Source organism: Mytilus californianus, unplaced genomic scaffold (assembly GCF_021869535.1).
Source record: "Mytilus californianus isolate M0D057914Y unplaced genomic scaffold, xbMytCali1.0.p SCAF_2, whole genome shotgun sequence".
In the NCBI taxonomy this organism is placed as follows: domain Eukaryota; kingdom Metazoa; phylum Mollusca; class Bivalvia; order Mytilida; family Mytilidae; genus Mytilus; species Mytilus californianus.
Window position 1 is genome coordinate 70200703 of NW_026262668.1, and position 12692 is coordinate 70213394.

General features: G+C 33.5%; 1 protein-coding gene across 1 annotated transcript; it reads right to left on the minus strand.

The window, feature by feature from the left end:
- Window positions 1-649: 649 nt before the first annotated feature.
- Window positions 650-5530, minus strand: LOC127728102 (uncharacterized). Its single transcript, XM_052235330.1, has 2 exons — window positions 5453-5530; window positions 650-3061 (listed from the first exon to the last, which is right to left on the minus strand). The coding sequence occupies exons 1-2, from the start codon at window positions 5455-5457 to the stop codon at window positions 1861-1863; spliced, it is 1206 nt and encodes a 401-aa protein (XP_052091290.1). The 5' UTR covers window positions 5458-5530; the 3' UTR covers window positions 650-1860.
- Between the last annotated feature and the right edge of the window lie 7162 nt (window positions 5531-12692).

Consider the following 12692-nt stretch of genomic DNA (forward strand, 5'->3'; position numbering starts at 1 on the left):
GATATATCATTAACTTTATAAGATATCTTGAAATGGAATAAATATAATCAAAGTACTGAAGTACTGAATATCGGATGACCGCAAGTTCTTGTGGATGGTCACAAGCACTTGTCTCAGAAAAAAAATCACATCTCTATACCTGAAAGTGAGGTTAATGTACAGATATAATTTTGTTTCTTAGACAAGTTCGTGCGTGGATGATAAATAAATGACAGGGAATTCAACCTCACCGTAATAAATATGATATTGAAGTGATACAAATCAGTATCATGACTCTGGTTTGTTGTTATATATTATATTAATATTTGTATATTACAGTTACATGTATATATAATTTTCATCCATTTATATATCATTCTATTCTACTATATTAATAATAGTGCAGTGCGAGTGCATGGAGGACACTCTTCTGTAATAATTCGATTTTTCTAATATATTGGATTTGAGTAGGCATTCATATTTTCCCGCCAAACTTTCAATCTCCCATGCAGAGTTATTGGTCCTTGAAAAAGAGCGAGGACCGATAACTCTGCATGGGAGATTGCAAACGTTCTTGAGATATTCTTCCGCATGCGTTAACACACATTTTCTGTACGTGTGCATAGATATTAAAGATTTTTTACTTATATACATATTTCTAACGACAAAACATTTTCATATTATTAATTTATGTTCTAAAAAAATATTTTTAGGAGTATCCATTGAAAAAATGAATTTATAACAAGTGATAAGGAATGTTATTTTGCATTCAATAATGTCTGCGTATTTATCATGTTTATAGATCGGTTACAATCCCAACACGAAAGTTACGTAATGGAAATCTAGGCGACTGCAATACACCGGAATGCCCTCACGGTTATCCGATGTAAAAAACGGCATGCTATATAGGGCATTCTAATTTCATATCCAGGTAATACACAGTTGTGTCACATTTATATATTTAAAACATGTAGTGTTGCATAAAAGTTGAAATTTGAAGTTTTCTTTTTTACCCCTAACGGCCTACATTTGTAAATGTTATATTCAGAATGAATTTACGTTTTGTAAGATCTATGTCTTCATTCACCTTTCTTAACTTTGGTTTATTCGCAAATGGATGGAAGCTAGCCATGAATGCCTTAGTTGCCGTATTTGTTGCATGAACCAATTCAAGACAGACTTTATTTTCATCTGTTTCATTAATTGGATACTCGTGAATTATTATTGCGTGATGGTCGTATATTCTTCCTGCAAAGATAATATGGTCCCCTGGAAAAATGTCTTTCCATAAAAAAGCTGGAATTGGCGTTAAGCATTGTATACATGTTTCTGAAGTCTCGCTATTGTTTTTGTTTGATTTCAGTAAAATGGGCAACCGTTAGAGTGTATCTCAATAACTTATATGAAACATCAAGATAGCTTAGTCCCATCAGTCTACGTTCACCAAACATCCACTTTTAGTATGTGCAGACGTCATTCACAAACAAACAAACAAAAAACGGGCGTTCTCGTTATTACTACAATAATATTAAATTAGTCTTTAATTCAATACGTTTTATCACTCAGTTTAACTCCCGATTAGATATAAGAGAGAAATCTATGTTGTGCATTCCAGTAATGGGAAATAATACAAAGTTGGCCGTTTTGTATATGAGGATTTTACCAGCCCCTACGAGGACCTCTTACTTAAAGCTAAGGTGCCCTCCTTGCAGATTAGACGGATTAGAACAGTGGCTCTAGAAACTTTTAAGATTATAAATAATATAGCTCCTGTGTGCTTACAAAATTTGGTGAGTGTCAAAAAATCTAAGTATTCTTTCAGGTATGTAAATATTCGTCGCTGATGAAGCATTTAACGATAAGGATATCAAATGTTTTAAGTTAAGTTTTGAAACTAATACGTGTTGTCCGTGTGACATTTTTCTCGTCTCGATGTAATTTCAGCTTACACCATCGAGCAAATTGACTTGAATCATTTGAAAAGAATGCAAAAAGTTGTTCTCCAATTCTACTACGCGCTCGTTTGACAACTTCCTGAGGTTCATATACATTGTACTCCTCGGAATACGTTATCACAAACATTGAACCATCCAAAGGGATTGGCAGTGGATCCTCTTGTATTGTTCGATGCTTCCAAAAACCACAAAAAGCATTGTGCGCTATTTTACACTGAACCACCTTTTCTGTAGTTTCAATTATTTCTAGTACGACAGCACAGTGCCACAAATTATAATAGCTATACATTATAATTTCTCCAATTTGAACATGATTTTTATCCTGAATTGTCGTTTTCTCTGCACAAAGTAATTGTTTATTTCTTTCATAGCATGTTTTACAGAGCATACCACTCTTAAATTCTTTTTCATTTCGTTGATTTTCGTCGCTTATTCCTCGAAATCCGCTTCTAAAAAACATTTTCACAATCATGCCGACTTTTCTCACTTGTAAACTTAATGTTTGACCGGTAACGCACCAGGTGGCAAAATGCTCACAGTTATTTACAAAAAGGTCATACTTAAATTCACCTTTTCCTCCTTCTGCATCTGCATCTGCTTCAGCAATGGCTCTTTTTATTATCTCATCTGGATTAAAGTGTTTAATAGTATTCTGGTATACATAAATCATGACTTTACTTTTTGTAAGATCTATGTCTTCTTTCACCTTTCTTAACTTTGCTTTATTCCCAAATGGATGGAAGCTAGCCATGAATGCCTTAGTTGCTGTATTTGTTGCATGAACCAATTCAAGACAGACTCTATTTTCATCTGTTTCATTAATTGGATACTTGTGAACTACTATAGCGTGATGGTCGTATATTCTACCTGCAAAGATAATATGGTCCCCTGGACATATGTCTTTCCATACAAGAGCTGGAATTGGCGTTATGCATTGTATGCATGCCTCTGAAGTCCCGCTTTCGTTTTTGTTTGGTTCTATTGATTCTGACTCTTGATTTGTCGCATTTGTAATTTGGTGTTCACGAAAACTTGATTTCACAGTTTCGGACGATGGTGATCGTTGAAAGAAATTTGGATTAAACTTTTCCAGCCGCCTTGTAATATCATCTATATCCTCTTCGTTGCTGTAAAAAAATATTAATATTCAAAATGTCAAATAAAAACCATAAGAAAGCTTAAGCAAATACCGTATATCGCATTGGTCAGAAAAGTAGCACAACTGAAGAACTAGTAATGAGCCCTTTGGAATAATTTATTCCTTTGGTAAAGATTGAAACGAGGTCTGGAGGTCACTTAAACACGACTCATTTAACATTTGATTTCTAATCAACCGTTTAATGTGCAGCTACAAACATCCAGGGATTTTAACATTTCCTTTAGCTCACATAGATTATTTGCTTAAAAATAAATATAACAATAGTTTGAGGGCTATCGTTAAAACTTCTCCCGGGAGTATAAAAAAAAGGGGCCAATCGAACAATTTGGCCTCACAAATCAGAACAAACTGTATCAAAAATACATATTTTCGGCTATGTAGAAAGGAACGGGTCATCTTGCCCCCTGAATCCACCCATATTTCTACTACACCTTATGTAATAATGCTGTATTTTGATTTGGACGAGAGAAATGGTATTTTTCACAAATTTTCTATTTATTGAGATTTTCTTTTGACTTTCGGTGAATTTGTCATTAAGAAATTCCTTTTGCCGTGGTATTTGCTAGTAAATACCACGGCAGATGGGAAATACCATGTCTAAAAATAACGCGACTTCCGAAGGCCTCTAGACTTTTCTTAGATATGGATACAAAAAATATTCGGTGGAATTAAACAATTATATCATGCTAACAAGGGGTATTTGTAAAAAATACCGGTTTCGAAGTAATCAAATTTTCCTCGCCCAATGGCTCTGAAAATTTATTTACTTCTTTTTTGGCAATTACCCCTTGGAAGCATGATATATGTGTATAAAACCTATTTGTTTTAACTTTGCATTTTCATGGACCACTACGCTAGAAAAAAGGGTTGAAACCTAAACCATGTTGCAATCTTATCAATATGGTAATAACCTTAATACATAGTTGAAGAAGTTTTTTCATGTCGTTTACTTAAAATAATTTGGCAAAGTTTTCATTGTAAAGGAAAATAACGGGAGAACCAAATATAGTTTGAACCCAAAATTTAAAAACATCTGAGGTTTTAAGTGGATACTATATTTTATTAAACAGTATATCAATATATCTTATTCAGTTTTTTTAGATATCATATTTAGATAACAAGAAATCTTTAGTTCAAAAGATATCTTGTCTATTTTAAAAGAAGTCTTTTTCACTATATGAGATATATAATACAATTAAGATATTTGCTAAATCAATCATATAAGATATCTTATGAATTAATAAGATATATATAACAAAGTTGATAATATATCATATACTTTTAAAGATATCTTATAAACAATACAATATATTCCATAAAGTATTTGTTTAAAATATATAAAATATGTAATTTAGTTTAATAGATATCATATAAAGGTAATAAGATATCAGATAAAGTATATCAGATATTGTTTTAACTTCAAAGTAAATAAGATATCTCATAAAGAATACAAAACATCGTATAAACTTTATAAGATATCTCATATATACTTTATAAGATATCTCATATATACTAGAGGTAAAGAGGGAGGGTTGAGATCTCAAAAAACATGTTTAACCCCACCGCATTTTTGCGCCTGTCCCAAGTCAGGAGCCTCTGGCCTTTGTTAGTCTTGTATCATTTTTAATTTTAGTTTCTTGTGTATAATTTGGAGTTTAGTATGACGTCCATTATCACTGAACTAGTATACATATTTGTTTAGGGGCCAGCTGAAGGACGCCTCCGGGTGCGGGAGTTTCTCGCTGCATTGAAGACCCATTGGTGGCCTTCGGCTGTTGTCTGCTCTATGGTCGGGATTTTGTCTCTTTGACACATTCCCCATTTCCATTCTCAATTTTATTTATCAGATATCTTATTCACTTTATAAGATATCTTATATATTATTCTTAATCAGAGATCTTATTAACTTTATAAGATATCTTGCAATTGAATAAATATATTAAAAAATGGGCTTCTACTATCAACCCGGTTTATATCCAGGTAATCCATATATTATGTACACAGTTGACCCATATTTAATTTAACAAACATATAGTGTTGTATAAAAGTTACGTTTAATGTGTTTTATCCCTTACCGCCTACATATATTTCGAAGTTTAATTCTTTTAATATTTCTCGTTAAGTCTGCGTGAATAATCTCCTTACTTCGTTTTTGATATCGTATTTGTAATATTTATATTTCGCTTCCTCCCATGTTTAGTGTTGTTGTGAAATGCGCAAGAATAAATCTTCGTCCCTGTATAGTCTTCAACAGAAGGAAGTACAAAAACCAATAAAGCGTATATAATTACTAATGTTATAAAAGAGTCTATGTAGAACAAGCAATGACAATTGAAATGAAAAATTTCACATATCTTACCTCATTTTGCTTAATGTTGATAATGTGTACTATATTGGTCTGTATGATCTGTACCGTAAATTATATATACACACACACACATACTATGACATACTTATATATAGACTTTACATTGTATCTGTTCTTTTCAAACTTAATAATAAATTCGTAAGGGTTTAGTGAGTGGAGGAAAAATTGTACAAAAGATGATTAAGAACCCTATAGCATCTTCAAACCAGGTACATGCCTTTACGAACAAACAAATACCAGGATTTTAGGATAAAACAGAATCTTTGAATTAAGTACGAAGTTCAACATGTCACTGTCTTACATGCATGTACAAATTTCTACAAATCAGGTCTGATCAGTATCATGAAAAATGATTTATATGCTGAATTCACGTATTGAAGCTATTTTAGTTAATAAGTAAAAAAGACATTCAAGTTAATTCATTCTAAATTTTAACGATATCGTGTATCAGCGAATTTTATCATCTTTCTGATATATAAAAGTTTCCGAAACCAAGTGGTGATTTGGTTCTCGGAAAAAGGTTCAAAGGTTAACGATTATAAGAAATTATCACATTATTTTTTTTACCCCAGTTTACAAGATAGTGCTGGCATATATCTCTTTTTAAGCAGTAGAGAACAAAGGAAAAATCATACTGAGTTTGCTGCTGTGCAGTTTTTCTTTATTTGCATTTATGGTTTTTGCCCATTGTCAATCATAAACCACATTTCCTTAATCAATACTATGTAAGCATGCGATTATGTTTCGGAGATGGAGACTGTATGGTCCTGAGTCAGAATGAGGTATCCTCGTGTTACAACGTGCTTTCCGACAGACTGTTATCCTTCAACTTCGCATTCCTCTATATAGATGATGTTCTCTCACTAAATAATTCAAAATTTGATGACTATGTTGAACGCATCTATCCCATCGAACTTGAGATAAAGGATACAACAGACACAGTTAAGTTGGCCTCATATCTTGACTTGCATCTATTAATTGACAATGATGGTCGGCTAAAAACAAAACTATACGACAAAAGAGATGATTTCAGCTTCCCAATTGTCATCTTTCCATTTCTATGTAGCAACATTCCCGCACCAGCGCCTGCATACGGTGTATATATCTCCCAGTTGATACGATATTCCAGGGCTTGTATTTCCTATCATGATTTCCTTGAAAGAGGGTTGCTGCTCACAAGGAAGCTATTAAACCAAGAGTTCCAAGTAGTGAAGTTGAAATCGTCCCTTCGTAAATTTTACGGACGCCATCACAAGTTGGTTGACCATTACGGAATATCCGTTTCCCAGATGACAGCGGATATGTTCCAATTGTCGTAACTACAATCCCATAACCCCTTTTTTCGAATGTGACCTACCGAATTAGACTTATCATCGGGTTTGTACTAACATGAGCAATACGACGGGTGCCACATGTGGAGCAGGATCTGCTTACTTTTCCGGAGCACCTGAGACCACCCCAAATTTTTGGTGGGGTTCGTGTTGCTCAGTCTGTTTTTTGTTTGTCTTTTTCTTTTTTAGCCATGGCTTTGTCAGTTTGTTTTCGACTTGTGAGTTTGGATGTCCCATTGGTATCCTTCGCCTCTTTACCTTGTTCGATGTAAGCTAACATGTTTCGTTTTATTATACAAGACCTAAAGATGCAAAGCAGAGAACTTCATGTCACATTTATATTAGCTTGTCTCGAATATGTATGCAAATGCACTTGCGTTGAACCTTGAGCAACCATCAACGAATAAATAAGTATTTCATATCAAACAACCATATGCTTTAATCATTAAATCATAACAATCAATCATAAATCATTCAATCAATGTACAGAAATACACGATGAAACATTAATAAATGTGTTGTTTTCGTTTTAATGTTGGCATGAAACTGCTTACTGTCATTACTTTTAGGCTTTATTGTCGCTTTTTCTGTTTTGTGCATTTTATGTAATAATATGCTCTAATCGAAACAATCTTTCGTTAAATTTTCTCTCCATAATAAATGTATCATTTCATTTCCAGTGGCGGATTCAGGAATGCTGTATACATTATGCTGATTTTAACGTTTGGTTAAACCTTTAGTTGAATGAATGATATTGAACTGACAACCAACCACTATTGATACTGTCACTAGTGAAATACTCATAATGTAAGTGGTGGTTTTTGTTTTTGTTTTTGTTTTTTTTTTTTTTCATCATATAATGGTTTTGGATTGCCAAATGACATCATCTTACTTTTGTATATTCAAAGTGTTTTGCGCGCTGAATTCTGTAATTCAAAAATGTAGTTAATTTTCGTGATTTACAGTGATCTCCCTTTCCTCACTTATTGACCGTTATGGAATATCTGTTTCACAGATGACAACGAATACGTTCCCATTGTCGAAACTACAATCCCGTCCTCTTTTCCCGGAATGTGACCTACCGAATAAGACTTATCACCGGGTCTTTACATACATGAGCAACACGACGGGTGCCACATGTTAGTTTTCTATGTTGTGTTTTGTGAACTGTTGTTTGTCTGTTGATCTTTTTCTTTTTTAGCCATGGTGGTGTCAGTTAATTTTCGACTTGTGAGTTTGAATGTCCCTATGGTATCTTTCGCCTCTCTTTTATTGCAATTTAGATGTTAGAATGACTCAGGACACAAATGACACAGTAATTTATTTCATGTTTTCATTGCACTATAAGTATTTTAAGTTTAAGTGTTGAAGACCTCACTGTGACTTTGAGATAAAGAACAGCAATAATAGCGCTGTTCCCTAAATGCTTTTTGTGTGTTTTTTGCTGTGCATGTACTGATTTTGTGTCATGGATGGATACCCCATATTCTTTGTTTTTTCTATTCTATTTCATTGCACAAACAAGTTCTTTTGTCAAATATTCGAAATAAAAAAAAAAAATTAAAACTTTGTAAATGTTATGCGTCAAAATGCTTTTCTGAATTTACCCTTATCAGCCAACTATTTGAAAGCTAAGGGTGTTTAAGTACCGACACACGTTCAGAGTTTTACGAAGATGTGTGCTGTTTTTAAAGTAATTTGATTTGAGGAGTGAATACCGAATTCTTTTGTTTGTTACAATGAAGAAAAAATATATTCGACCGATATTTTTTTTCAATTTTTCTTTTGGATACAAAATAATAGTTTCTTTCTTTGTTTTTCTATATAAACACAAAGCATATCATATATCAAAGTAAATTAAGAGGGTCCGCATGGGGTTTACAGACTAGAGAATAATGGGGGGAAAGGTGCAGAATAAAGAACAAAAATATATAATGAAAAGAGAAAAATAAGCAAAAAAAAAAAAAAATAGAGAATATTGGAGCACTGAAATATAAAGAATAAAGAATAATGGGCAAAAGATTAAAGAATACAGAAATGAATGACCCCATCCAAACCCTCAAATCAGGCCCTTATATAATTTCTCCTAAATTTAGTGCAAATTTAAAAATTATCATACACGACCTCATATTTGCCTAACATGTGTTAAGGTAAAAGGTTAAAGAAATTGCCATTTAGTGTGTTACCTTGGAAAGAAACCATGGCCAAATCAGTATATTTTGTGAAAGGACGAGGTATAATAAGAGCCATGATTATTTGGCCCTGAAATTACTGAAATATTGGACTTATGCAAGCCTTAAATTTTAAGATTTATGTTAATTTTATTAAAAATGAACAGTAAAATTGAGAATGGAAATGGGGAATATATCAAAGAGACAACAACCCGACTAAAGAGCAGACAACAAACTTATATAGTCTGGACATTTTAGTGCAGAAAAATGACATTTGATGTCACTATGACGTCATAAACTTGTCGTTTTTGACGTATTTGACTTAAAATACCCGTTTAATGAATAGTTTTTATTTGGTCAAAATATATATGAGCAAAAGCTTTACCAAAAAGATATTTTGCATACATTACTAGAGATAAAGAATACTACAGATACAGTTAAGTCTGCCTCATATCTTGACTTACATCTAGAAATTGACAATGAGGGTCGGTTGAAAACAAAACTTTACGACAAAAGAGATGATTTCAGTTTCCCAATTGTGAACTTTCCATTTCTATGTAGCAACATTCCAGCAGCGCCTGCATACGGAGTATATATCTCACAATTGATACGATATTCCAGGTCTTGTATTTCCTATCATGAATTCCTTGATAGAGGATTGCTGCTCACAAGGAAGCTATTAAACCAAGAGTTCCAAATGGTGAAGTTGAAATCATCCCTTCGTAAATTTTACGGACGCCATCACGAGTTGGTTGACCGTTATGGAATAACCGTTTCACAGATGATATCGGATATGTTCCTTATGTCGTAACTACAATACCCTTCCCTTTTCACGAATGTAACCTACCGAATTAGACTATTTACCGGATTTGTAATAACATAAGCAACACGACGGGTTCCACATGTGGAGCAGGATCTGCTTACCCTTCCGGAGCTCCTGAGATCACACCCAGTTTTTGGTGGGGTTCGTGTTGCTTAGTCTTTAGTTTTCTATGTTGTGTCATCTGTACTATTATTTGTCTGTTTGTCTTTTTATTTTTGGCCATGGCGTTGTCAGTTTGTTTTCGATCTATATGTTTGACTGTCCCTCTGGTATCTTTCGTCCCTCTTTTAACTTCCTTGTAAAATACATTTTGTAGCTAGAATATCTTTTTTTGGTAAGACTGTTGCTCATATCTAAATATTAATGACAAGATTAAGGTATATATTTTGCTCATCGTTGAATCTGTACGGTGACCTGTAATTTATGCAACTCTTTACCCGTTGTTCTTTAATGGATACAGAAGTTGTCTATTTGACAATCCTACCACATCTCCTTATTTTTTTATTGTAAGCTAAAAATTATTTAATGGTTTTGAAATATAGATTCTCTAATTTTTATGCTATTTTAACATTTCCCGATCGGTTCAATAAAATTGGTGACATGAGTACCACTGTTAAACCAACAACACACAAGGTTCAAGTTAATATATATTCGTAATGTATTGATGATTTCCCAATGACAAATAATATAGAATATGTATCACCATCAATTCAACTTTTGGCGTAGCCTGGCATCCTGACCCAATCTAATACTTCGTCGATAGGACTGTGGAGCAGTGAGCCAGGATCCCAGACTACTTTTGGCGTGGCTCGGTATTTATACATCCCGACATTGTGCTATGGACACTTTTGTATTCTTGTCTTCGATTTTTGCGTATGTACTTTGTCTATAGAGTGTCTATATGCCACTTTGTTTATCTTTGTTGAAATAGTTATTTGTTTTTATAGTGATTACGTTTATAGCACAGTGTTGACTGCTGCACCCCATTTTTTGACATTTTTACCTATTATGTCTGTTTTGCTCACATATTGTTCTCAATATAATGGAATTCTATGCGGCTGTCATACAAGTGAGAGGTTTAGCGTTGTTGAAATAGGTTTTTTTTAATAGTGATTACAATTATAACACAATGTTGACTGCTGTACCTCAATTTTTTGACATTTTAACCGGATTTCCGAAGGAAATAACGGTTATTAATTTGGTGATGTACGGCGGGTGGGCGGCCGTCTGCCAAACAGTGTCCGTTCAATAAGTTGAAAACGCTTTGCCAAAATGTCACTTATGATAAATGAGAGGTCAAGATTGATTTTGGTCTTTCCATTTCTGAACCCTACAAAAATTATTTTATTGTTTTTACTTGATCCTGAGGTTTGGGGGTCCAAATTTGCAAATATCATTTTCGGTTTGCCGTCAATCTGACAGCCTCTTATTACCTATTATGTCTGTTTTTGTGCTCACACATTGTTGTCAATATAATGGAATTCTAGGTGACTTTGAGAGGTTTAGCTAGCTATTAAACTAGGTGTAACCCACCATTTTCTTCATAAGGAAATGCCTGTACCAAGTCAGGAATATGACAGTTGTTTTCCTTTCGTTTGATGTGTTTGAGCTTTTGATTTTTCCATTTGGTAAAGGACTTTCCGTTTCGAATTTTCCTTTGAGTTCGGTATTTTTGTTATTTTACTTTTTTTCAAATAAAATATGGTTATATCTTTGTCTTAGAAATACTATGACATTATGAACCCTTTTCCAATTATTACCTAAACACCCGTTTAAGCTATAAACTAAACAACCTTCTATGCGTTGATTTGGCACAGTAAAATCCCCAAAAAATATCTAGTGTCATTAAAAATAAAACAAAAGACTTTAATTAAAATTTATTTACATGCTATACGCTTTTTGTCCAGATAAATATTCGTCATTTAAATATCATATCTCTTCTAATCTCCAGGACATACAACACCTTATAAACGTTATACAATTTCTGTCATGCATATCTTGTAAAGTCTTAGTAGAGAACTCGTGTACTGTCGGCTAACTTGAATCCTTCAATAGTTTTGGCTGTTATGTTGAAATATGTTTTTTTTTTTTTATTTCTTTGATTTGTTTGTGTTTTAAAAACATGGGTTGTGTATTGTTTTTGATGGTATCCAAAAATTTATGTATCGATAGCAAACTAAGTGTTTTGATTGATAGTTAAAATTGAGAATGGGAATGGGGAATGTGTCAAAGAGACAACAACCCGACCATAGAGCAGACAACAGCCGAAGGCCACCAATGGGTCTTCAATGCAGCGAGAAACTCCCGCACCCGGAGGCGTCCTTCATCTGGCCCCTAAACAAATATGTATACTAGTTCAGTGATAATGGACGTCATACTAAACTCCAAATTATACACAAGAAACTAAAATTAAAAATGATACAAGACTAACAAAGGCCAGAGGCTCCTGACTTGGGACAGGCGCAAAAATGCGGCGGGGTTAAACATGTTTTTTGAGATCTCAATCCTCCCTCTATACCTCTAGCCAATGTAGAAAAAACAAACGTACAACAGTACACACAGTAAAACTCAGTTTAAGAGAAGTCCGAGTCCGATGTCAGAATAGGAAACAAAAGAAAATAAACAAAATGACAATAATACATAAATAACAACAGACTACTAGCAGTAACTGACATGCCAGCTCCAGACCTCAATTAAACTGATTGAAAGATTATGTCTTCATCATATGAATATCAGGCACAATCCCTCCTGTTAGGGGTTTAGTATTATACCATCATAAAATATATGAGAAGAACATAACCCGTGTCATGCCAACAATTGGTTTTAGAATAAATATGTTTAATTCCGATGCAAAGACCCTATAAGTGAATCAATATTAAAGCCAAAATATGCAATCTTTAATGACC